Source organism: Poeciliopsis prolifica, unplaced genomic scaffold (genome assembly GCF_027474105.1).
Source record: "Poeciliopsis prolifica strain line A6 unplaced genomic scaffold, Auburn_PproV2 SCAFFOLD021, whole genome shotgun sequence".
NCBI lineage: Eukaryota > Metazoa > Chordata > Actinopteri > Cyprinodontiformes > Poeciliidae > Poeciliopsis > Poeciliopsis prolifica.
In genome coordinates, this window is record NW_026562396.1 from 4736172 (window position 1) to 4763104 (window position 26933).

General features: G+C 41.7%; 1 protein-coding gene across 3 annotated transcripts; it reads right to left on the bottom strand.

The window, feature by feature from the left end:
* tnfaip8l3 (tumor necrosis factor, alpha-induced protein 8-like 3) lies at positions 1-25752 on the bottom strand. Of its 3 annotated transcripts, XM_055045173.1 has the most exons (3): positions 25733-25752; positions 25241-25375; positions 1-1101 (listed from the first exon to the last, which is right to left on the bottom strand). In XM_055045173.1, the coding sequence occupies exons 2-3, from the start codon at positions 25284-25286 to the stop codon at positions 539-541; spliced, it is 609 nt and encodes a 202-aa protein (XP_054901148.1). In that variant the 5' UTR covers positions 25287-25375; positions 25733-25752; the 3' UTR covers positions 1-538. The 3 variants fall into 3 exon arrangements, with proteins under 3 accessions (XP_054901148.1, XP_054901147.1, XP_054901149.1); XM_055045172.1 differs by lacking the exons at positions 25241-25375; positions 25733-25752 and adding an exon at positions 13614-13767; XM_055045174.1 differs by lacking the exons at positions 25241-25375; positions 25733-25752 and adding an exon at positions 1446-1604.
* Between the last annotated feature and the right edge of the window lie 1181 nt (positions 25753-26933).

Genomic DNA, 26933 nt, shown 5'->3' on the forward strand with positions numbered 1-26933 from the left:
TTGATTCAAAGAAATCTTTAATAAAAGACAAGTGTTATCACCCTTTTTGAGAAGATTGACACGGACTCATAACAAACATACCATGACACAGTACGCAACGTTACTCAAGCGCATCGCGTACTTTTGAACACACTCAGAGTACACAGAGACTGATTACTACCACTGATTATCTTCCAAATCCACTCTACTACAGTATTTCATTTGGCTGTTGGTACAGTACAACTTTAGCACACAAAAGGAATGTATAATGCGTATATTGTGAAACACGGTGTCCTGGTTTGCAGCAATGATCCACTGAGGGGAGAGACAGTCTAAAAGGGGGAGAGGGGATGAAACAAGAAATCCCTTACTAGCCCACAGTAGCAGGATGTTACAACAACCTCCATGTAAATGGATGGGGAAGAAACAGGAAGACGAGAGACATAAGGAAGAGGCAGGGTGTTTGCTGTCAGGAGTGGCAGGTGAAAAAGAAACGGGAGGCAGGAGACACCGGCAGGGAGAGGAGCGAGTAGAGAAGGAGCAGCGGAGGTGTGAGAGGTTAAAGCGTTCCTTCGTCCAGCAGTTTGTTGATGCCGTTGCAGATCTTCCTTAGAGAGAGTCTGTACTCCTCTCCGTCCCCGTACAGCTCCGCCAGGAAATCCCCGTTGGAAAAATGGTTGAAAACGTGGTCGATGCGTGCGTGTGAGCGCGCGGTCAGGTGCCCCTCCACCAGGGTGTGAAGCAGGTCCCTGCACTCCAGCAGGAGCTCCGCCAGGATATTCCTGTCAAAGGTATATTCCACCTCGTAAAACGACACCGCCGTCATGGCCGCCTGGTTCATCTTCTTCTTGAAGCGCTCCACGGTGTCCAGCTCGTCGGGACTGAACTGGTGGTTGCGGTACAAGATGCCAATCTTCAGGGCAATCTTGATCACGTCCTTGATGATCTTGTGCGCTTCCTTCTTGCTCTTGGTGAACTCCCGGGTCGCTTTGTAAAGCTCGTCCAGGATCTCACTGCTGGTGTCGTCCGTGAGCATGTTGGCCACCGCCATGGTCGCCATCTTGCTCAGGATCTTCTTTTGGGCTTGCATGGCCAGGGAGCGAGAGTTAAAGCTCTCCTGTCCTGAAGGAAGACAAAAGCGACAGAGAGCAGGATGTGAGATGAGAAGGTAACTCAAAGTTTCACAGCAACATTAAAAGAAAACAGCAGTAGATGTTGCTGAAATATTGCTTTTCTACAGCCTGTGGGTTCATAACGCTAACGGGTCATTTATCAGAGCTCACAGGGCGCTTACCCCATTTCAGAGTGCTGCATGATAAGGCAACTTCTTTGCACTTTGAAAATGACACATAATTACATGCCTACGTCGGATTACCAAAATAATTCACACTGTGTTTAAGGAATGCTTAAGGGATACTTTACTTTCCAAGAGAATTACATGTTTCTGACACAAGCTGGCAACTTACTTCCTGAGACTTTATGAATACGTCCTTGGACCTGGATGGTAATCTTCCAGTCCTTCTACGTTCTTTTTCTGGAACATCAAGGATACTTCTGCAAAACCTTCAGGTTCACAAAACTTGCCAAGTATGTTTCCTCAAGCTCTAAGAAAGATTATTTTATTTCCTGAAAAACCTGAAAATATGTGAGTCTTCAAGAAAGAAACTTTTACGTTCTGGAGAGTACTCTTTATGTCGGTAGACTATGAATTGAGAAAAATACCCTGTAAGTCCTTTTAGCCTACCAGCATATTTTAGGTTACTGGTACAGGATGCATGTAAAGCAAACTCCCACTTGTCTCTGAAAGTAGTCACTTCTGAAAGTACTTACACTTTCTACTTCTGGGAAAGTGTAAGTACTTTCCCAGAACTTACACCTTGTTGGTTCTGGGAAAGTAAGTTGAATCTCCTAGGAAATGACTCTGTGTTACCAAGTAGCAAAAAGTACCAGAAACCTACAAGCTGTTTAAGAAAGCAGCCTGTGGGTTCCAGAAAGTACCTTGCAGTCTTGTCTTCTTTTTTATCTTGAGAACAGCGAGTCTTTGAAATTTTATCGTGATACTGTAAACACGGAGTGCATCCCTGTACGTGTTTATACTATGAGCTTTGACTAATCTCCATGGTGTTCAGTGTGTTTGCATGAACCAGCTGAAGTCCATCTGGATAAACTAGCTTTTGAAACTGTTGACCTATTTAAAGATAAAAATACAATTTTCCAAACGTCTCTTTGGCCTTACATTCATAACCCCCCCCCAAAAGTATGTGTTGTTTTATTTTAACAAAGCAATGCAGATGTAAAACTATGTCGTCTGAATCTATTGTGCATTTACGTAGCTGGATGCAGTCGAGGTAGTTTCAGTAAATGTGACGGCAAAATACAGCCCGTTGACGAACACCGGACAATTGTCAGGTAAACATGTTTATGTCACAGTGAGTAAAGCTCATATAAAACAAAAACAAATTTCAAACATGAGCACACAAAACGAGGCCTCATTCTGCGGCAGGGCGGCGTCGTTGGGAGGATTCGCCGTCGGCTCTGGATCACATCAAACAGCTGTCTTCTGATAGGAGTCTTTAACAACAACAAAAAATCCCCCCATTTGGATCCACAATTTGTCCTGTGGAGGTCGAACATGAAAGGCTCTGTGCTCGGTGATCCAGCGGGAGCCGGCAGGCTGGCACGTGTCGGTGCGAATGTGAGGAGTGGGGCTTTATTTAGGTGCCACCCAACTTCAAATTACACACCGGATAACTTCCTTTATGATTAAAGGCGAGGAGAGAGGCTTCGCTTTGCTCTCCTGCTGCACATCACTAGCCTCCTCTTCCTCCTCCACATGTTCCAGAGACATTCAGAGGAGGCCAAATTCAAGGAACAACACACGATTTGTTTTGGCTGCGTTTCGTTTCTACCAGACGGAAATTATTGGAACGTTTTAAATTCACACAGGCGTCACATCGTCTGCTTGTTCGCCTGTCGAAATACAAATACAGAGCAGAGGTTGAACGGCGTTCCCCGCCCCCATCAGGGAGAAACCTAATCCGTGGCATTTCACATGAATGTAGAGAAGTGACATTTCATCTGTTGGTCTGAAGCTAAATGACATTTTATGAAATACAATTAGCCCATCATGACATTTTACAACAAATAAGGCAAAAATTCCTTTGTCTACAGTGGTTCACCCTCCGCTCCCCCAGCACCACCACATCCACGCCTCTCCCAGTCCTCCCAGCGATCTGGTGCTCTTAACCAAAAGCGTTAGCTGGGCTAATGACGAACCCACATTTGGTGGCTGGGAGAGACATGAACCAGCTGTTGGATGCCCTGCGAAGTGTTTTGTGTTTATGCCCCAGACTTTCAGATTTTAGTGGTTATATTTTAGGTTGACGGACCAAAACTGCACGGTTTGTTGTGGGAAGAGTCGTTCGTCCAGATGTTTGATCTGTTTGGACAACAGCAGCAGAGATCTTCATTTAAATGAGGTCACAGGAACCTTTGCAGTGCCGATTGGCCGGTATGAAGCTGCCTCTCTGAAGTTGAGAGAGCTTTTAGGAGAAATTTCTGTGAAATTTCAAACCCATAACTAAAACTATAAATATTTCTTTTCATATTTAAACAAAATTTAATATGAATATGAAGGTTGTGTGGAGTAAAACTGATAGTTTCAGTGCGTTTACTTGATTCTAAGGAAGTTGCACAGATTGGTGTTGGGTTTTCTATTTATTTTTTTTCCCAGGCGAACTAGTAATTATTGCCATGTCGAATACTGCTTAATACATTTAATCAAACTCTTAAATGTTTTATATTTAAATATTTCTGTGACCATTTCATCTGTTCAGTTTTAGAAGGTAATTACCAAAACTCGTTATATTTCAGCTATTTGTTAAATCACTACACCACAACAGCTATTTTTTTTCTACTATGTCTTTATGCTTATGTGCATCAGCAGCTACCAAATCAGCCGAGGAATTAGATTTACCTGGTACTTTGCTTCCTTTTCTGTAAAATCTAATTAAAAAAAATATAATTTTATAGCAGAAATTCAACACTTCTAAACAAATTACTGGATGTTTCTCCTCACTGCTCTCCATGTAAAGAATAGTGACAGCGCATCATGTGCTAAAAATATATTAATCGATGTGAATATCACAATGCATGCTAGTTTCCATGATATTTGAATAGCAGCATCAGGGTGTGTATCTGGCTTTCATTAGTCAGATATGCGTCGCTCATCAACAGGCTCTCTTTGTCACTGTCATTTCCCGTTTCTATCAAGTGGCTCTTTGTTCCAGCGAGCCTCTGATATTCAGAAACCCAACAGGACGCACCGATAAAGGTGACAGACAGCCTGCTGACGGACCCGGTCGTTGTAGAGTTGCTCTGGATGTGAAACTTGCCAATTTGTGGAGCCACTCGCTCTCTGAAGCACATTCATCTTTTGTTCATTAGAGAGATCCTTGATTATTACAATCAACACAGATTGAGATAATGACTGCAGAGAGAGTTTGTTTCTCTTTCTGCAAGGCTATAAACAGTCCTCTGACGAGGCGGGTGATTCAGAGTCTGGCTAAAGATACAGAGCGAACGAGGGTGGATGATTACAGAAAGTGCACATGAAGACCCTGAGATGTCCAGGCTTTCTCACACTCGCATACAGCCTGTCACCCAGAGGCTGTGATGAACGACATGCATGAACCAGAGTGTCAGAAGGAGTTAGAGAAGAGTCCAAGCTGTCAGGAGAGAAAGCTGTCCGCCCTGTTCCTCCTCCTCATCCCGCTCCTGTACTGTCTCCGCTACCTGCTCGTTATTTTTACTGCCTCACTTGTCCTGAAGCGTTAAAATAAAGCAGGCGCTCTATGTGGCAAGTGGGAATACGCTGCTGGGAAACCATCCGCCGATGTTGGGGCCGTTGCACAAGCGTTGGCCCCATCAAAGCGGTTGCACATGAGTGCAGTGGGAGTTTGTGGAGTTTACTTTAACATGAGGATTAGTAAGGTGCTTGCTGCTCTCTGCCCGTCGCTGTTGACCAGACAGTCTCTCTTTGTCCCGCCTGATGTTTTTAGAGGCCTGAGTCAACATTTTCTGCTGCGTTGCGTCAGAACATGCATCCAGTGTGGGACCTGGAGAACAGCCAGGCCAGCTCTGCTGAAGGTGTCTTTTGGCAGAAAGCGTCCAACTGGACGGATCATTTCCACGCCAGCCAGAAACACTCGCAGCGCATCAAGAAGAGGGTCTTAGATTTGCAATGAATGACGAGCTTCAGGATGCGACTGAGATTAGATGTTGAGCTGGCTGCCAAGGAAAATGACCCATGTGTGAGGCAACAGCAGCATGTTTAAAGAAGCCTACACATTTTTAACGTTGAGTAGGAAAGATAAATAATTTAAAGTTTTTGTGGATGGAGTAGTTTTTATTTTTATCGAATAAGTAATGCTATGTTCTCATTTGAGCCCTGGTGTGCAGCAACTCAAACAAACAAAAAAAAAACACTTCTCCTGTTTCCCCCAATCTGACCAGAGAATACAGAGAAGCTCACAAATCTGTTTTCCAAATGAAAGTCAGGTCTCATTTCTCTAATGACTTAGATAAACATTCTCTCACTGGATGCATGACAACCTGTCAACAACAAACAGGTAAAGATGATGGATGGAGAAAGTGATTATATTTATCCCATTAGAAATGTAAATAAACATTTATATACAAAAAAAAAAATAGCAACAGTGAGATGACATTTGTTCTGTAATTTGTATTTGTAATGACATAGCTGACACTTTTTAGGCCCTGTGTTCAAATTGGCCGGACGTTTAGAGTCGGAGGCTTTTCTTAAGAATGTTGAGTTTACAAGCTTATTTGAAAGCCATGTGTATAAAGTACACAATAAGAGCAACTTATTACAAGTTACAAAATAAGTGTGCAAAGTTGTGCGAGCATGAAAGCGTGTTGTTTCTGCAATGCACTGAACAGGAAGTGCTTTTATTTTGAAGTAACTCTGTTTGACTGACACCAGTTGAGCAGTGAGAGTGAAATGTCAAGGAAAAGCTCAGCTTTGAAAAGACCAGAGCTCAGATATTTAAGAGTTAAATATCCATGAGCTCATGACTTTAAATACACAACTAACATAATTAAGTTGTTATGAGTTATTAATAAGCCACATCTAGGAATGTCCCATGGCTAATAAATCAAATGTAACATTTGATTGAAAAATATGCGAACCACCTGTGAGAGCTGCTCTCTGTGGCTTACTGCATCATGACTTACCTCTGTCAATTGGTTGAGATAAAGATTAACTTTGACCCTCAGGAGTTGAATTGTGACACTTGGATCATCAAAATCTGTGAACACAATTCCGCGTCTGAGCCATGGCGTTTCCTCATGTCGTTTTATTATTGGATTAAATCTTTCCATGATGAAAAGAATCAGCAAAGAATAAATCAAATTTGTCTTGAGTGAAAAGAAAAGGAACTGGAATTTTTTTTGGATTTTTAAAATCTTAATTTGTACTTATCTACCAAAATCAGAATCACTCAATTATTCATGAAGTAAGAAAAAAAAATCTTTAGCCAACTTGATCAACTTAGCCAAGTTGATTTTGACGCCTTATCACATCTGAATGTGTTGCAAAAACAAACATCAAGTCAGTAACTTATCTGGACATTTTCTTTAGTGGACTGAATGCTAAATGGGGCTGGGATCCCGAGGCTTGTGTTGGTCTCTTTCCAGAGTAACCAGAAGAGTGAGCCATCAGCGGGGGGCCGGTGGCGGACGCGGGGGAGCGCGGCTGGCCTTCACTGAGTGAAAGCCAGGGAAGAACGATCAGCCGGATCGCAGCAGAGCACACAAGTCTGACAGACGGCCCTGAGAATGCGAGTTATTTTCTGTGTGCTTTGCTTCATGCCTCAACGGCAGAAAGCAGCAAGTTCAGGGCAGCTGAGTATTTACAGCCATTGTCATCATGAAAAGAATGAGTATCTGTCAGGATATCTGGAATATTTTGGGAACGGGTCGACGATGGCGTCTGGAGAGACAAAGGAGAAAATAGGATTGGTCTCTGCTCCTTGTGGCGGATTTGATGACATTTCTGTCACGGACATGAATAAGTGCAGGCTTTTCAAAATATTTTAACCCAGAAATTGAGCACACATGATTTGAATTAGTTGTCATATAAATGAGAACAAACAATCAGAAGCCCAAACCTGCTTAAAATGCAACCTAGGACTTCACAAGGATCAAAATAGGAGGCGTTGAATGGATTCTGATATGTTAAAAAAAAAAAAAAAAAAAAACATCAATTTAATTAAAGAAGTTCAAATATGATATTAAGTTCATTTTACTTTCAGATATGGAATTTGCCACTGGCAACAAGCCGGGCACATACAATCCCAAAGGCCTAAATATTGATAAATATTAATACTTATCGCAGGATTTTTGTTCTTTTTTATGTGCTCTAAAATGTGGACCAAAGGTAGGAAATATGTGTGATAAACTCAGTGCAGATTGATGTGCAAGGAAAAGTTTCTCCTCTGCACACAGGCAACATAATATAAACACAAGATCCTTCAACGCAAATATTCCTAATTAAATTTATCAAGTGAAAAATAACATCTAACTGCAGTTTAGTGAAGTTATTTAACACAAATAATTTAATATTGGCTCTCTGAAAACATAAAATCTAAGCTAATGGATGTTAAATTTGTGCAATTCTGAATGTGCGCATATAAAGGAATCAAAGGTGTTGAACTCACAGTTATGCTGAATGAGGCACGACTAATGTCTTACTTATAGACCACTGGCGGTCTGGGAATGCTCCACGAATATCCTCAAGGGATCAATTGATATTGAGGCAACTCAATCAGAAAGTATCAGAAATCTTCATCAGTGTAAGCAGCACAGTTTAGCATGGGATTAAATGAGGTTATGATTCGTTTACTGCTAATGAGTTACAATCCTGGTTATTCCGTAGAAGTGGTGCACGTGTGAGAACTAAGGCCATCATTAAGAGAGTAAATTATCTGGATAGAACAGGAAGTGCTTCCTTTTGGGAAAGCCAGATGTGTCTTTTTAACGATGCTAGCCGAGCAACAACAACGAATCTGATGGAGACGCGTTAATATTTTACTGACTGTCAGAACAACGGTGAACATATGAGCAATTAATCGCCTGCATTCTGAAAAAAAAAAAGTTCCCGGGTAATAAATCAAATGCAGCCTCACAGAGGAGACTCAGCACTGCTCTGTCAGACTTGTGGTCTGTGGCTTACAAATGGTTTACCTTCACCTCTAATTATGGGTGATGGTATGTAAACCACAGACTCACATTCTGACTCCAATCTGGAGACTTTGTTTTTGGTACTTAAGTGTAACTCAAGTCCAAATCTGAGACGAATGTCTCCTTCTCTGCCCCGCAACGATAAGCAACAAGTATGTCTCGGACAAAAAGGCAGATGAAAACAGTGAAGAAGGAAACTAGAATTTTGACTGCGTCCACCAAAATGACAAAAATCTGCCTCTGCAATTGTCATCTAAAGTCGGCTTTACCACTAAAATGAATTGATTTGCATTATGTAGACTTATGTTTTCCTTTTGTTGGTTCCCTCAGAGTAATGAGGGTCCAGTTGCAGCTGGGCCCTTTCTGTGAGGAGTCTCCATAATCACCCAATGATTTGTGTGGGTTTTCTTGAGGACTCGGGTTTCCTCCTATGGTCCAAAACGAGCGTATTTGGTGAAAATGAGATTCTGAATTGCCCTGAGTTGAGGGTGTGTGGTAATTGCCGGTTTCTCTTGCGTCTGGACAGATCTGGTGATCTGTCCAGGTTTGGGCCCACCTCAAGCTTACAATCATGAGGTCGACATGAACAAACTCGTTTTGCCCCCTTCAAAGGACTGTTCCTAGATAGTGATGTTGAAAAAGGGAAGTATGAGTAATGCAAACAGATTCATACACACAAAACCTGTTTGAGGTTGTTGCTGATAACATGTGTCCAGTATGAACAAAATCTGGTTACGCTACCAGAACAGGTGCAAGAGACTCATTTTCATCCAACACTGAACATTATTGTCTGCATACACTAGAGACATAGAGGTCCATGGACATTCATTTCATATGGCTGTACCTCAAACAGCCATTTATCTTTCCTCCCAATAGCTTTGCATTTATTGCTCTTTCCAAAAATTGTTACTTCAGCCAAACAATGAAAGCTGCTGACAGACAGGCTGTTTTTCCAAAGTGCAGGAAGGTGGAAGAGTGCTCTTTTGACAGCAACAAACAAACAAAAAAACACAGTTGATTTCTACAACACTTCTCCAAAACCCATTTATTGCCATCCAAAGTTTTGGCTGGTCATTTTCTTTCCATCTGCAACCAATTTTCCATTCACAGGCAGCTCTGTTTTGTAAATGCGCGGCTCTGAAACGAGTGGATACCAGGTCACACTTTGAGCCCCATAAAGGCTGAGGCAGCCATAATTTCCCCAGACATTTTTTCCCCATTTCTTGCAATGTCCTTAATTTCCTCTGGGCCTCCAGGTGTGTCATAAAGTCGACCTTTAGAATTTGCGTTTCACATACAAGTAAGAAACTCGCGTCTGGACCGTGATAAAAAAAAAAAAAAAAGAAAAAAAGACTATCATTTGTGAAGTTTAAATTCACAGAGCACAAATACAGCTTCAACAAGTCATGAAAGGGGAAAGAGCTCCTCACTGAACAGGAGTGAGCAAGGCTGACAGCTGAACTTCCTCCTGCATTGCCTCGGCTCTCTGGTTTGCCTTTGGTTGAATATAAGGAGCTGCAGCAGAGCCTCTCTGACTGGATTTACAAGGCTTGAGCAGAACAATGGAGCGGGTCACTCGGCAAGACTTAAACGGGGGTTTAATAGCTTGCTGGGAAAAGTGTTGAACAGGCCTGAGAGGCCAGTGGATTTAGGAAGGGAGCAGAGGAGGCGGCCTGTGCCAGCTGGTAGCACTGGAGGAAAGATTTGGGTCCGAGACTCAAGGGCTTCCCTCTCCCTCTGCCTCTTCTGGGGAACACAAATAGATAGTAAGCCCTGTAAATTATATACCGACTTTCATATGTGAAGGAACACCAGAAGGAACGAAATGCACTGTCTTGTTGTCATTTTTGTCTTCTCACTTTGGATCTGCACCATGAAAATGTATTTTTGACTCCCACAACACGACACAGATGACTCAGACATGCCGCCCCTGCACAATCGCAGTGTGTGTTTGTTTCTGGATGAAAGTAAGTGATCGCAATTGAGAAAGACGCAATATCAAACAGGAGAAGGTTCCACAGGGACAGCGTAGCGCTGCAGCACGTGTTATTTAACGACGCGCAGTCTGACCGTGCGGCAGTCTGCAAAGGCCAAACCTGAGCTGGAAGATGTCATTGACAGCTGCTCAAGATGAAGGGGAGCAGTCAGAGCTTCAAGGTTAATAAATAGCTGCGTTTGAATAACTCAATGCCTGAACGAGGCGGGGTCACGGACTTTCAAGTCACCAGTCTTTATGGATGTAGATCATTTAGTTTCTCTCTGTAGCAGGAATGTGAAGGCAGAAGACGCCTCAGGGGGTTTAAAACCTTAGGAATCACTTTGTCACACAAGAAGATTCTTTTTTTTTTTTTGCTGCGTTTTACTTTTATGCAGGTGATACTTTCTCTGCTTAGCCTACTTTTTATTTGTGGAAACTGTAAGAGGCAAAAGAATAAATAAAACACAATGAAACCATCAGTAACTTGAGGACAAAGAACAGAAATGAACAAGACAGTCAGTGCATAAAATTGCTCAGAATTATGTTTAAAGTAATCTTGTCACATTATGTAACATTTACATGAATCTGATAGAAAATCAGTGGAGGGAACTAAAGTATAGGGTGATGGCAAGGAGCCCTTAATAACTTAGAGATCAGCTTTAAAGGTAAACATGTAAAAAGCTATTAAGCAATTATAAAACGTTTGATCAGTTTGGTGTCAAAAAAGATTTTTCTATTGATTAGAATTAAGGGAACAATTCTTGACATGTAAATAAAAGGACAAATTATTTTTTCCAATAATATCTATATTTACAAGGTTTTGTTTGATTAGTAGTTTTGAATCAAGGTGCTGGCAAAAGATGATGGTGCTTTTTAATCTCTGATGTGCATTTTGAACCACTGAAATGGTGAATACATTTTCTTTAGTTTTTGCAAATAACTTACCTACTGAATTATTTGACAGTGAAGTTGTTTGTTCTCAGAACAAGTTCCTAAGTGAAGTCACTTAGGAACTTCTATGAATCAGGAAGGACACAGAACAGATTGCCTTTGGCCGCCGCTCAGCCTTATTTAATGCTTCATCCCTCATCTCGTTCTTTGTCTCTCAGTTTTAATGGCCATATCCCTAAAGAGCTGAGCCTGAGAGACGAGGCGAAAGGAGGAAGAGGGAATAGACGTTTGATTGATTCTTGCGCCAAAGGCCTGATGCGTTCACGAGAGGAGAGAGAGAGGCAATGAGAGATGCAGCGGCGATTAGAGATGCACCTTTCTTTTTGTGAATGCAAGAGAAGCTGATGACGTCAAAAAGTGGTATCCAGGACATCCAGAGAGGGCACAAGCACTGGACTGCAGGGTCCTGGGAGAATGCGACACTTTGACGGCTGATGTCTTCGGCAGATGTAGTTCCCTCCTGTGCGCTATTGTTCCCACAGCGAACGGAGTCAGGCCAACAATTAGCTGGTTAGCTGGGCATGTGAACTGGCTGGAGGAGATCCCACGTCTCAGCTTCCCTCCTCTGGGAGCGTCTCTGGAAAACTACTCCTGTTATATGGGTGTTGGTGGGAGCCAAAAATACTCAAGACTTCTAAATGAGAAAATGACAGATTTCCTTCTGTGCAACGGCAACTTCCGCCACACATTTTTATTCCTTTCTTTCTTGCTTTTTTTCTTTTTTCCATTTTTGTTCCTTCCTTCCTTTGCTGCATTTGCAGTTTGGATTGCAGACACGGAACAATTTGGATATGCAGCTGAGCAAAGAACCAAGCCGCAGCGCTTCCCCAGAATTTATTTGATTCATAAAAGAGCACCTCTCTATTTATAGAAAGACGGGCACAAGTGTGTGTCTGTGTATGCAACAGAGAGAGTCATAATGACAGGCCGTGAAACCAGGACTCAATAAAACACAGAAGATGATAATAAAGTCAAAACAGTCCTGCGCCCCCCTACCCTCGAGTACCAAACTCAAAGTTTCTTCTGTGTTTTTCATCCGAATGAAGGAATCTGTGCGTTTTGTCAAGAAAAAGACAGAGCGAGGGAAAATGAGCGGAGCGGGCAGTATGTACGTTTTAATTTCACACCTTTCAGTCAAGATTGATAGAAGTTATCCCATGAAAGTAAAAGAGATCCAGGGAAAAAGAAGGGAAGACATTTGGGAAGGATTTTTTTTAACAGTCGCTGTCATAAAAAGGAAACGAATACAGCCAAAAACTTCTTAATTTTCTAAATTTTTGCAAGATATTGTGACGAGATCCTGGAGAGAACAAAGAAGGTGTTGATGTAGGAGACGGGATGTCCATATTTAGACTATGTCCGTTACTTCAGAGACAGACCTGCACCTAAAACACTGTCACCACCTCTAACATCATCTGCAGCTGCATGAGGAGCTGGCTGTAGTGTCTCTCTTTGTCTGTCTCTTCCTCTCTGTCCATTTCCTACCACATCCACAATGCAGAGTGGCAAGGAAGCACGCATTTTTAAAAAATGTTTGATTTATTTTATTTTTTATGGACGCGTTCGTAAGCCTCTCCTTCAGCGACCCGTGGCCAAGACTCATCATGGCAACGCATCGTCCCACAAAGAGAGGTGTGCACACGAACAATCTTCCTCTTCCTGGTTTGTTCGAGTTTACTCACTTTTAACTGGGTTTTTACATGAATGAGACACGCTGCCTCGACCGCTGACTGGCTTATACGCCCGTCTTCTACAAAAAAGATGTTTCCAGGATTCTTGAGCTATAATCTATGCCGTTTGGGCTTTTGATGCCAAGTGTTTATTTAAAGACAAACAGGACAGTAGCAAACAGATTGAAGTAATCCCCAAAGCACACCCAGTTGCAAATGTCAAGAAGGCAAAGGTTAACCCAGAAACGGGGCAGGTCTTCAGCTGTCTGTGCGCCTAAATTAAAAGGTTGCTCTCGCTTTGATTGGCGTCATAAAGTTGGAAATGCTGTGAACTTTGGCCTTTAAGGAGCTCAGCCTGCTTGACACGGCGTAGTGTAAAAGCCAAAGCTCACTACTCCCAACTTTTACCGCCAACTAATGACCAGGAAATAACTGTGGTTCACTCACACTCACATAAATACCCAGATGCACATTTCTGCTTTTGTGTTCTGACTGTATTCTTTCTTCTAATGCTATTTTTGCTCTGATCTAAGCCTAATTATGGCAAGAGTTAATCTAAATCCTGGCTCTCATGCGGGGAACAAAGTATTTAGTTATTTGACAAAGTGTCCAGAACTCCCAGGTATAAAGCGCCTTAATTTGACGTGCTGCTGAACCGCTTGTTCATAGTTATTCCACTTTTTCCTGCCACAGCCTTAAAAATGCTACAATCAGCACAGCTGTGCCAGAGCAAAGTGTGAAAAGCTGTGCGTACAACTAGCCTCCTTCCTCACCTTGCTCTCTGAAACACACTTTAGCTCCTTCTGCGGAGAGCAATTTCAGCTTCATACCATCTGGATGTGCTGTAGTAAGCGTGTATTTTAGGAAAAGGTAGCGAGGACGAAACCCAGAAGGAGGCGCCGTTCCACAAACACGTCACCGAGCTGAAAGTGAAAGCCAAAGAAAACTATTTTGAGCAATCCTAACATGAAAACATAAAGCATCGCATTTCAGACTTTCTGCATCAGAGCAAATGTTTAAGGCATTGGGACCAGACGTCAGCCGGAGCCCGACTCTCCATTGACACACACGGATCATAACACACACAATTTAATGTCAGTTTTTAATAACAGCTCTGCCGTGGGAGGGGGGAACTAATCCCTTCTCAAATGTCCCACCATCCCTATAAAATGCCACTGAGTTATAGTGTCGGCACATGCATCTGCATGCAAGGGAAAAATGTTCCAGCAGTGACCTGGGAGTTGTAGGAATAGTTTTCTGCAGCAGCGAGAGGAAAACTTTCTCCTGAGTCGTCTTTTCCACTTACAGCTAAACTCCCTACTTTCTTTCCTCTCTTCAGTTAGTGTTACATTTTTCCAGAACCCAGCTCTCGGTGTTCTGTAGTTGTGTTTGTGTGTGCGTGCGTGTGTGTGTGTGCAGCTGGTTTTGTGGAGACTGCATCTGTGGGCCAGATTAAAGGCAGAGGAAGGGAGAGTCGGGGTTGCATGCGTTTGTGGCGTTCAAGACTAGAGGAATGGAGAAAGAGCGAGGATAAGCATATATGAACGTGTTACTGTGACGTTTGGCCAGCAGGGCCATTACGAAGCAAAAGCATGTTTTGACAAAAATAGATTGATGGCAATAAATGGTGTGATACAGAGATTCATAAAAGTGAACCCTTAAAAAGGTTCAATGTATTATATTGGGGGATCATTGCCCTGCAAAAGTGAACAACAACAATAAACAGCAAGGTTCACATAAACCTTTATGTCAAACAACAACAATGCTACTAATACTAATAATATAGTGAACAAAAGTCTGAGAGAAAATACTGGACAGTTATTAGAAATTGGACTCACCATCCAAGGGATGTGCCACTGATCACATAATGTGCATCTGTCTTGAAAAAAAAAAACAAGACAGACTGTTTACAGTGGATACAAGTGCCAACATAGATGTATAAAATACAAAATCAAATGTAAATACTTATTGATTATGTTGGGCGCAGCCCACTTCTGACATTCTGTATTCAAAACAACCTTGTGAGGTTCAGCCAGAAGTAGCTTAATAAGTGACTCCATATCCAGCAGCAGCTGCTGGGAGGAAGGATCTGTGGTTACGCTCCTTTGTGTATTTAGGATGTGGCAGTCGTCTCTCACTGAAGGAGTGTGCAATGTAATCGACCAATAAAATAAATGCATGGTTACAAAGTAGATGAAAGTTTTACAGGTTATCTTGTGGATTTATGTCTAAAGTAAGTTATAAGGGCCATTTCACCACACTATTTCCTAACAAATTAATTTTAGAAATGCTCTGTTTTAATCTTGTCTCTGCTAAAGAAATGGCCCTCCACAGCATGATGCTGCCACCACTGTGTTATGCTACTAATATGTTTTTGTTGCATGTGGAAAAATTAAATTACACACCAAATTTCACTACAAAAATCTGTTTTGTTTTTTCTTGTTCACTCATCATGCAGTGAACAAGGTGGGTTCATTATTAGCAAGTTAACATGTAACGGTAACTGATACATGTATTTAAAATCATGGGCAACCAGAGACAATTAGGCTAAATACAAACATCAACTTTTGTGATTTTTATTTTTAGAAAACGAGAAGACCACACGTCCTTCTTCCCCTTTAGATCATTACTGTGCGTGTCGACCAATCACAGAGGATCCCGCTAAACTCTTGTGGTTGTCCTGGGACAAAATGTGGCAAAGTTCAAACAGCACGACTCGCTTCTGGTGAAGTTGCTGTTTGTGGGTCTGTAAAGACGTGAGAGTTGGGACTCGGCTGGCTGAAGATTGAACTTCAGCTGCGCCATTGGAAACATCTGCTGGTAGGAGTTTGGAATGGAAGCACGTCGGCCGCCCTCATGCCCTGATGGATCACAGATCTATTATTACAACAGCAGAGCTTTTCATCAACACCATCTTCCCTGGAAACGAAACGCTGGGAATAGTTCTGCAGATGGCTGACTGGGGTTTGGTGTTGAGTCGCATCGCCACGATGACTCAACTAAAACTTCTCCGTGGGTTGATTACTCACTCTCCACCAACATGATATAACGACTCCAGAGGCATTCAAACCGGACATTAGAGATATCTGATAGAGCAGTGAAATGCAGCGTCTAGTCTGTGTGGGCTTCGGACCGACAGGAGATCAGACCGTGACCTTATAATGAAAGAAAAGACTTATCAATGGGTACAGATACAGACAGAGGCTTGATGAGTGATTATAACTAAGGGAAAGAAACCAGCTAGGACTGAGAAGAAAAAAAATACAGTAAGATTTTTTTTGTAGTGAAATTCAGTGCTTGTGCTCTTCTGAGACAGCATGTTGCCTCATTGGCACATTTTGAAATCCTTTTCTCGGTGTGGATTGTTATTCATTTAGGATTTTTAAGTTTTGAAATTCTTTTAAAAACTTAAAATTTAACCAACCAACTCGAATGCGATCATGTTCTAAGACTTGTACAGACATTTAAATGAAATCCAAAAATACATTTTAGCTGCTATAACAGCTACTTAGACATTTCAGCTAAAAGTTGGGGAAGAGATAATAATCAAACAATGATCTTAATGTGAACGTCGAGCATCAAATGAGCTAAATGCTAAATGATGCACCAGGTCTACACTCCTTACGTGTTAAAAACAGCTTGTAATGTTCAAACACGTTCTACATGTTTGAATATGAGGAACAACGTAACAACTATTTGCTAATTAGTTAATAAGTAATGTCAAACGTCTAGTAAATGAACAAAGAAGAGATCATTCCTAATGCTAACAGTTTCTAATGCTAATTGTTTTTTTTGTGCTAATAAAGTCACTTGCTACATCACACCATCAATAAAATTGGCATTTTTATATATATATATATATATATATTATATATATATATATATATATATATATATATATATATATATATATATATATATATATAGAAGTAAATATGTGCCATCAGGATTTGAATAAAAAGTGCCTCTGAAAATTCAATGTTGTATATTAGTGTTTACTTTTTCAGTGTTAAAATAAATTCAGAATGTATTTTTCATCGAGTGAATTGAAAATTATCCAGTTGTCTAAGAATATATTTATATACACAGACACTTGGAACAAGATATTTATGCATCGATTCAAACAGCTGCATATAATTGATCAGAGACACAGGAGTGAAATGCTGAGAAGACGCTGAATGAGTCTCATTTCTCACAACCCTCCAACACTCACACAGATTTTAGAACTATGTTTACTTTGTGTCAAAGAAAGAATTATAATCTGTGTACACCTTAAAAATCACACAAATCTTAAAGCCCTACCTTTCTTCAATCCAAGATAACTGCTATAAATATTAGTCAAAAACTTAACTTGCTCCAGACGAGACTTTCTCTAAGGAGTGGATGCAAATGTTGTGTAAAAGATAAATCACACATGAGTAACATTTGTATTTTCCTTCAGGGTGGAGCAGTAAGCTTCACTCAGAACTGAATAAATCTATTGTTGAAACATAGTCTCCAAAATTAAGAGCAGATTAGTGCTCTGTGAAATAATTGTACTTATAGAAAACCTGAAATATTTAAAACACATCACACTTAAGAACATTTTAATTTTAAAACAAGAGACTACTTTATGTTCTGGTGATTAAGACTTAAGGTAGATTTCCAGTTTGCTTCCCTGCAATTTCCACCAGAAATTAACTACCTTAAACTCTCCTTTAAATTATCTCTTGGACTGTTTATTGTCTGGACTTTTACTGCCACCGTCATTTATGTAAACTGACAGATGTCGAGACTTTTGTTCCTCTATCTTTCTCATTATGGTTGTTGGACAGCATAATGAGGATGAAGGAAAAAAAATTTCTTCTCGGGCGAAAATGGAATGACATGATTTTCACCAATTAAATTATAGCTAATATAAATGTGGTTGTAATATAAATATCTACTTTTTACCTGTGACCGGCGTTGAGTTTCACGTTGCGCTCCAGAAAACTGCAAACATCGAGACCAATATGAGCAGCGCAATAAGCAGAAAAGCAGCCATGAATGAACGCGTCCGTAAAGCTGCACAACTCAACGCCATTATAATCTGCAAGATTAAGACAAGTGTCACAAATCTGTGCAGCAATCTGAGTTATGGAGCTGCTGTGCTCTGCGCTCTGACAGTAAACCCAGGGTCTCTACATGCTGGTCGTCGCTGAACTGATCTTGCTCTTCACTCGTCTACAACTGTCTTGAACCAACTTCTTTTATTTCCCCCATGCAGATAAAAGACCTGGACCATTACAATTACATTTTTTATTATTTCATAATAAAAATGTATTTTTTTGGCTGCCATCTCCCTCTGTGTTAAATTGGAAGTCGAAGTGACATATTCCAATTTTAAAAATCTGGATCATTTTGTAAAATACAATTTTATCCATAGAGGGGTCACAAGTGGTGCTGGTGCTTAATAATCATCTTTTAAACTGGGAGGAAGCCGGAGTACCCGGAGAGAACCCACCATGCACAGGGAGATGATAAAAACTCCATACAGAAAGACCCCGGGCCGAGAATTGGACCTTCTTGCTGCAAGGCAACAGTGCTACCAACTGTGCATCCATTTTTAAGGAACATTTAAAGATAAAGTTCAATGAATCGGACATGGAGGCTTCTTGGGGTCGGGACCGATGAAGGCACGGAGAGGCGTCTCGGGGGAAAGATCGACAGGGGACTAGGTGTCGTCTCTATACCAGGACGAGGGAGGAACAGAGAGGCGACTTGATACCTGGAACGACTGAGGAGCAGAGAGGCCGAGGCACAGGGGGGCGTCATGGAGCCGAGATCAATAGTCGCATAACATCTTTAAAAGGTATGTCACCAAGTGACATTTAAAAGGTATGTCACTTGGTGACATACCTTTTAAAGATGTTATGTGCACCAGAAAAAAGTCTCGAAAAAAAGCCGGCTCTTTTTTTCTGGTGCTTCTCCAATTGGTTCAAAAGGCAGCGGACGATTATATCGTCAACGACCTCGTGCTCCATGAAGCCCAGAGCCCATCCGGCAGAACAATCACAGGTTGTCCTGAGGTCCCTGAAAACCTTTTTAGTCAGCCTAGGGACCCAGTCCACCTGGATTTCTACCGGATGGCCCTCGATGGCAGCATAGATGTTATCAACCATTCGCTCCTGTACCTCCATCAGGGAGTCAAAACACCTCCGTGTCTTGGACTCCCTGATGCCTAGACACAGCAACGACTTAACAAATAATCGCACCGTGTCCTTGCTCTGCTCCTCTAAGGACGCCCTCAGTCCCTTGGCGCGTCTTGCTGTCACCAGTTCGTGGACGATACTGATGACAGCTCGCACCAAGGAACTGAGGCCTAAGCCCGGCCGAAGAAGAGACACGGGGTCTTCGTCATCCACCGGAGAGTGTGCTGCAGTGATGAGATGCTTCAAGAAAAGCATGTCGATCACTGCAGCACACTCTCCGTGGATGACCGTGTCGTCTCCCATCGCCCGGGCAAAGGCCTGAGAGACCTGGCTACCAAACATAACTTTTAGGTCGCCATATCCGTAGCCCAGGTTCTCAGAAACGTCCTTTACCAAGTTGGAGAAAACGTCTGTCAAATATTGGACCAGGTACCTTGTCCTCTCTGTCACTCCCTCGTCCTGGTACAAATGGTCCAGGTCTAGCCAGGCCTCTTCTTGAATTTGAGAAACATATTCTTCAATTGCCGGGATTGTGTTCACATTGATTAAAAATCGCATTTCTCTCCTCAAATCCATTGCTGCTTAACTGGTCTTGCTCTTCACTCTTCTACAACTGTCTTGAACCAGCTGGAGTTATTTATACCCAGTGTTACACAACAAAGCAGTATGTGACATCACAACCTATGACGTCTCAGCACAAGAATACAGGCAGCGCGTGACGTAATGGGCCGACAAATCAAGTGTTCTGACGATCTGTGCGACCTCTTCTTTCAGTAACGAGTAATCTAATGCGTTACTATTTCAAATGCAGTAATCAGATTAAAGTTACTTATCCAAATCACTGTTCGTCACTATTTTCTTTTGTAATGTTATTTCCTCTATGCGTCTTTTGGAGCGACCGCCGTTTCTATGCAACAGTTGTCAGCAGCAACAAAACGTAAACAATGGAGGGAGGAGAGAGATGCGCGTTTTGTTGCTGGACAGTCAGGAACTCTTTTGAGTTTCTGTCAAGTCCGATTGTTATCAGTGATTTTAGGCTTATTTATTTAAATCGCGGGTTGTGCATTTTCTCGGCTTGTTTCTAAACATGAAGTTGCTCATTTGGGCCTGGAAATAAGCAGAGACACATAATGAGACCCGGATGTTGTCTGACGTCCAGGAAGTTGTAGTTCACCATTTCTCGGATGAACAGTGAAATGTTCATCTGTCTCTCCTTGTTACTGTAAAGCAGTGACGTATCTTGCCCACCCCTAAAACTTTACGTCAGCACCTCTGAATAGGATTGCCACCCATCCCGTAAAATACAGCGTCGTCCCCAATGTTCCGTCTAATTGTTCATGTGTGCTAGCTAGTTGTTAGCTAGCTAGCATACACACAAGCTCCCTGAGCACACTGAGAACCACTGTGAGCAACATCAGATGTGCACGCTGTGGTCACACACCAGTATCACACCTGTTCAAAACCTTGGATCATAGCAAGTTACATGGCTTATTAAAAGAATCAAATTACAGCAGCAATTTTCATTAGTTTACTTCCATTCAGTCCACATTTTTCCCTCCGAAAGCTCACATGCTACATTGGCTACGCTGCATGTTTTACAGAGTAGACCTTTCTCACTCGAAAAAGAAAAAAAATCTCACCCAGTTTCACCGCTTGTTCTTCTATTTGCACATACTCCGACAGCCATTCCATCTTAAAAGAACCGCATTTCTTGTTTACTTTGGTTTGGTGAGTGGTAAGGGTCGTTGTTAGCTAGCTAGCCTGCACGGCGTGTATGGGCAGGGCAGAGGGCACATAGGCAAGCACTGTCAAGGCTATGATTGGCTGCGTAGCGTAAGTGAACTGTATCGTATCATTGGCTGGACCCCTGTCACTCACTGAGTTACGTTGCAAAATGGTACGGAAAACAATATTATTGGTCTAATTCATTAGATTAGATTAGGTCTAATATTAGATATTAATTAATACGTTTATGTTGAATTTTATTTTATGAGCTGCATAGATTTTCTTGTGCGCTGAGAATGTGCAAGCAGTGCGCGATTGCGCAAGCGCGCACTGCTTAGAGGGAACATTGGATTTGGCCGTTAAATGTGCGTCTCTGGATAAAAAAATACTCATTATTAAAAACAAACGTGCTGCTCTTAGCAATCAAATCCATATCATTTAATCGCCTCAAAACACAACGAAACATGTATACAAATATATTTTTGTCACATTTTGAGCACCTCTGGTCCAAATGGATGCAAATCATTAAAAGGGCCGTTAAGTAGCTAAAAGCAGTAGCTTTTGCTACATTCTGTCATCGCTCAGCCATTTTTGACTCCAATATAAAGTGAGCTCCAACTTTATGCAGCAGGACTTTGGACTTCAGGGGATTTTGTTGGCATTTTTCTGACTGGGAACTGCGAAGGTCTGACTTACATGAGCAAACAGAATGCTCTATTATTATTTGTGCTCTAAATTTGGCGAGTACAGGCAGAATCAAATTTCCAGGCCTTTTCAAAGAAAACCAATCAGTCAGATGTTAGATATTGAATAATGCAGCATGTTTTCATATTCACCTTTAGCTCTAGCTTCACCGGAAAGGTTTTGTTTGTCATTTGTTTCAAATGAAATAAGTAAATGATGTGGTTGTTTTTTGCAAATGCCTAGAAAAATAACCGAATTTGCATCCCATAGTTCCCGCTGTGTCACTGCTTAGTATAAACATGCAAGTTGGAAAACAAAGCAGGAGTCGCTCTCATTTATAAAAAAAAAAAAAAAAAAAAAAATTCTGGAACTAGAATTTGGAAATATTTCATGCTGGCATTTACATGTGTACCTAAAAAAAATTTTTTCTCTCCCTTTGAGCAACATGTGAAGGACTTTTTCTGACTTTGAGATACAGGCTATCTGAAATAAATTAGATGAGAGAAAACATTCACATTATTTATAGACCATTTTGAACATATGGCAGCGTTTACATTTGGCTGGGAAGCAGAAGCCTTGTAGCACACAAGCCTTTCCTTCTGTTCGCGTTCATGCTGCACAGACGTCTCAATAGACTTTAAGCTAGATTTGCATCTATCTGTATGACATGAATAGAGCATTTCAAGAATAAATCTTGTGTTTTGATTTGCAGTTTGGTGTGGTTTCAAAAAACAAAACAAAACAAAAAAACAGAAATTCTCACACGGATTGAAAATCTCAGGTGTATTTTTTGATGGCTCAGATGATTTGGAACCAGGTCCAGCATGGTTTTCATCTACATTATGAGCTGGGGGTGCACTACAGCCAAACCAGCACTTTCTTTCTTGTGACAGAGGAAGTGGATCTGTGCCGTGCTGCTGGAACAGCCTGACAGGTTTCATGTTGACATACAACAAAATGCAAAGAACACACGGTCGACTGCCTTTATTTACAGTTGTTGAGTGCGTGCATGCGTGGCCGCACCAGCTTCCCCCCCTCAGGTGATTAAAACCGTATTTTCCTTTTGTCAGCAACGCCGCTGTCGTGACTTTACCTTCCAAATGTTCTCCACAAACATCATAAACCTCTGCTGAGGTTCTGTGTTCAAAACAACTGTGTGAGATTAAGGTAAAAGACGCTTAACAAGTGTCTCAATATCCAAGTGCAGGCATGCACTCTGAGTGCTGGATGACTGAAATTCAGAGAAAGGAAACTATCTATGATGATCTATGGCTCCTGAGCAGAAAAGGTGAGGGTGAAATAAACCTCAACAAAAAGAGGTTCCGCACACAGCAATTATCAGAGACTTGAGGCCAGAGCTGAAGGCTGACTCGTCACCTGAAACAAAATCCCTCTGTGTTTATGTGACTGACGCTGAGGAGCAGGGTATGCACGCATCGAGCTGAGATCAATCACACATCGTCACTGGGAAAAAAAAAAAGGTGGCAGTGGGTGAGAGAGATTCCAAATAAACCTGTTTCCAGAATGCCAGGTATTGGGTTTTATTGTGGGATAAAGTGAGCCACAGCACTGGTAGCAACACAGGAGCAGGAACTGCAGCACAGCAGCAAAACATGATGCATTTCTGAGAATGAGTCAGACTCTCACTGAATCTCGATCTGTAAAAATATCTGGCCTTCACAGTTCCTTTCAGCATGAGAAACAAAGGTAACTAACAAACGTTGTTCCGCTCAGATGCAGGGTTGGCTCCAGAAGGGTTTTAAAACAGAAAAATTATGCAAATTAAATACATTGGAACTATCGTTTCATACTAAAAATATACTTGTAGTAGGGCAAAAGCTAGCAATTATTTTAGTTATTTCACCTGATTAATTTTCTGGTTAATCAGATGAAAAAAGTGACATTTTTTGTACATTTCTCATTGAAGCCTTTGCTGTGCAATATTAGAAATACATTAAGATTCAAAAAAACAAGTAATTCAACTCATTTAAAAAAAAATTTATTGCCTGAAATGCAGCAACATCGCATTCCTGGAGTATAAACTTGATTATTTGTAGCAAACGAAGTACTGGCAGCTAAAACTTAATTCCAACGTCAACATATGAAAAGTTCAGCCCTCTGTGGTTGACTTGGCATCAATACAGGGCTGGTACGTTGTATTTTATTTATTTATTTTTTGTTGTTTTGTTTTTTGATTAACCAGTTGCTAATTGGATAGCAAAAGGTGCTTAATGAGAAATGTTTATTTATTTATTTTTATAGCATTTGAACAAGGTGAAACTAAAACACAGTTGAGGAGTTTTGGACAAAACATATTCACAAACAAAGTTTATCATTTTAAACACAACATGTGGATATTTTTTTTTGCACAGTTTTGAGCTAATTCCTGCTTTGAGTGTGTTGTTCTTTCAGCAAATGGCCATTTTTGGGTTTGTTCATAAACAGTACACTCGAGCTAATGATTAACCTAGCTCTAAATTCATTCCTCCAATACCGATTAATCACAATTAATCCAAATCAGTCGTTTTAGCGCCAAGGCTAATAAATTATATTCCACAGGAAAGCCTGTTGATTTTCCCCTTCGTGGATCATTCAGTCACAAACATGGAGTTTCTTGGTGCTCCTCCACTTCAATACGACTGAGGTCAGGAGTGCAGGCTGGCTCTGCTAGCTCCTTCACTCTAAACCTACGCCGCTGTGTAGGGTTAGCAAACGCTAGTAGTAGTGATGTGGGATTGCCTTTATTTTCTCCGCTGCCTCCAATGTCAGCAAGTCTTCTTCATCCATCCTCATCATACATGTTGTGCATTGGTAGGTTGAATTTAACACATTTCTTTCAGGCGCATCTCACATACTCATCCATGAACGTTGTGATTTTCTGTGCTCAGCTTGTATTATTGCTCCCTTCTTATGATCTGAATAAGGTTGTAATAAAGCCTCTTATATTCAGGTTCCTTTCTCCTTTCAAATGGACCAAATGGAAAGACAGACAAAGGTCCAGATGGACGGACAGATGGTTCATCCGGGCATAATTAATACAGAAAGCTCCATGTTGTCCATGGAAAAGGCCACATTGGCATGATTAAGGAATCAATGGAAGAAGGAAATGATTGGACAGCTAATGTTTCTTTCCTCGCAGAGATGAGCAACAGCCTCGTCTGGCTGCATGAACAAACAGGAGAGAGACACCTCCCATGTTGATGATGTCAAGTCCTGCAATTTAACTCAGAATTTTGTCCCCAACTTGCTTCAAATCTTATAAAGATTCACAATCCAGATAACCGCCCACAGTAAAGCCCTGCCTGAGAGTTTAATGTGTAACTCTCCTCATTATTGCTATAAACTTTTGCCCCTGAGCGCTCACACCGTAAACTTCTCTCCTCTTTTATGGAACAACCTTTGTGGATTGACTGGAGAAGGCTTTCATCCTCAGGATGCGTCAGGAGGATCAGGGCGTTCGGGGAGCCTGCAGCCTCTCTCTCTCTCTCTTTCTCTCTCTGGATGCATGTGTTGATGAACAAACCGGCCGCACGTGTCAGAGCTTGCCTGTTCCTGGTGGTGACTGAGGCAGCTTTCATGCAGACACTCGGCGATGCTGTGCCTGCCACCAGCATCAAAGCTCGTCTCCTCTCCAACGTCTCGGAGAGCGTCAGGAAAATGTCAAATGGTTTGGTTGTTTTGGGGACAAATTGCTGGTTCAGATGAAGTTTGGGAGTCTGATGACGCATTTAAAGCTGGTAATGAACTTTTTTTTTTTTGAGTCTTTGTAAAATGCTACAAAGATGAGTGTGTGTAAGTGAGTCTTGCCCACTGGAGCTTACCTGCTGAGATGTCTCCATCACTTTGCTCTCCAGAGTCTGAATCCATCTTCCCCTTTAGGACAGGCGGAGGCTGCAGAAACTCTCTTCGTCCTCTCCCCTCCTTCGTCTCTTTCCTTCTCAGCGGAGAGTGCGACTCTTAACCGAGTGGGGAAAAAGTAGACATGAGAAAGTAAAAAAAAAAAAAAAAAAAAAAGCAACTTCTGGTGTTTTATTCTCTCCTTCTTATCGAGCTCAGCTTTCTCCCTCTGCCTGGATCTTTGTAGTTGTGAGAGGAATGCTGCTGGTTTGCTGAGCTCCCTCACTTTCCCTCTTTACTTCTCCTTCTCATCTACTTTCCTGTCTCTGGTGCTCCCTCCCTTTCGCTTACTCTCAGTCCGTCCCCCTCTGCGTTTCTCCCTGCCTTTTTCCTGCCACTCTGTCCCTCCTCCTCCTCTTTGCTGTGACACTCTTCTCCCTCTACTCAAACTGGGTTTTTTTCCCCCTCCTCTTTACCTCTCTCTGTATGCTGCGAGCGCTGTCTCTTCCTCTTTCGCTCTTCCTCTCTCCCTCCCTTTCTGTCGCTGGTTAAGAGTGCTGCCTGTGTTTCAGCACAGCAATGGGAAGGACTCATTCACGGAGACTTGAAATGCAACTGCAGCACCAAAAAAAAAAATCCCATGACCTTTTTCAGAGCTGGATGTTTTTAAAACCAGGAATGTGGTATTTGTTTGTAGCCACCGGTTGGCTCAGATGTGTTTGGATCTGTCAGCCTGCTATTTGGTTGATGATTCATAACTGAAACACTGCATCCATCCCTAATTGGCATAGAAACCGAGACGTTGTTAAGATTTTCCTTCTGAAACTACGTGGAATTATTCGATCAATTTACTGAATGCTGGTCGCCAGCGTTCATGGATTATCTCAAATATGTGGCCAGTGAGTCAGTCGCCAGGTGCACGCCACTGATATGTATGTCAGCTGGTGCAGATCAGCAGACTGAGACTCATGTAGGGGGGTTTGACAATTAGTGGTTTGAAAAGAAGACCCATAATGGAGGTTATGCCTAAATGAGCGACTGAGTCTAATTATGGGTAAGTTATTCTCGGTGTAAGTACAGCTGTTCTGAGCGGGAGTTTAATCACAGAGTCAGATATAAAACAATATATCTTCACATATTCAGTCTGTCATCTGAAGACAAACACTGTGACTAAAACCAAACTATTCAGGCCAGGAGAGAGCTCAGCAGAGAAGCAGCCAAGAGGCCCGTGGTGACTTTGGAGGAGCAGCAGAGAGCCACAGCTCCAGTGGGATACTCTGCTGACAGAATTGATCAGTTCCTTAATTCTGTTCCTTGCATTGAAGCCGGATGCCATTGCTGGAAAGGAGCCATAACAAAATGTGTGTTCAGCTTTCCACAAGAATACGTAGGGAAGAAAACAGGAGGTGTTCTTGTTAAGTGACACAAGGGCTGACGTTTTTGACTGTCATGCCAAATGATGTGTGGCAAACAAATACAAAAAATGTAACTTCAAATGCCATGCATATGATGGTTGTACTTATTTTGTGAAGACAAATGCAGAGCAATCAGCTTCATAATGTACCACACCAGACAGATTTTTTTTTTTCCATAAAGCATGTTTAAAATATTTGAAAGAAGGTGCAGCTTGGGAAGCCAGTACTGTTACTATGTTAGTCAACACGCTATTGGCTCGTT

Bases quoted from the DNA above. Each gene is read 5' to 3' on its own strand.
- tnfaip8l3 (XM_055045172.1), bottom strand. From the start codon at position 13,668: ATGAAGCTGAAATTGCTCTCCGCAGAAGGAGCTAAAGTGTGTTTCAGA. The intron at 1,102-13,613 runs GTGAGGAAGGAG...GTCTTCCTTCAG, and splicing joins AGTGTGTTTCAGAGAGCAAG to GACAGGAGAGCTTTAACTCT.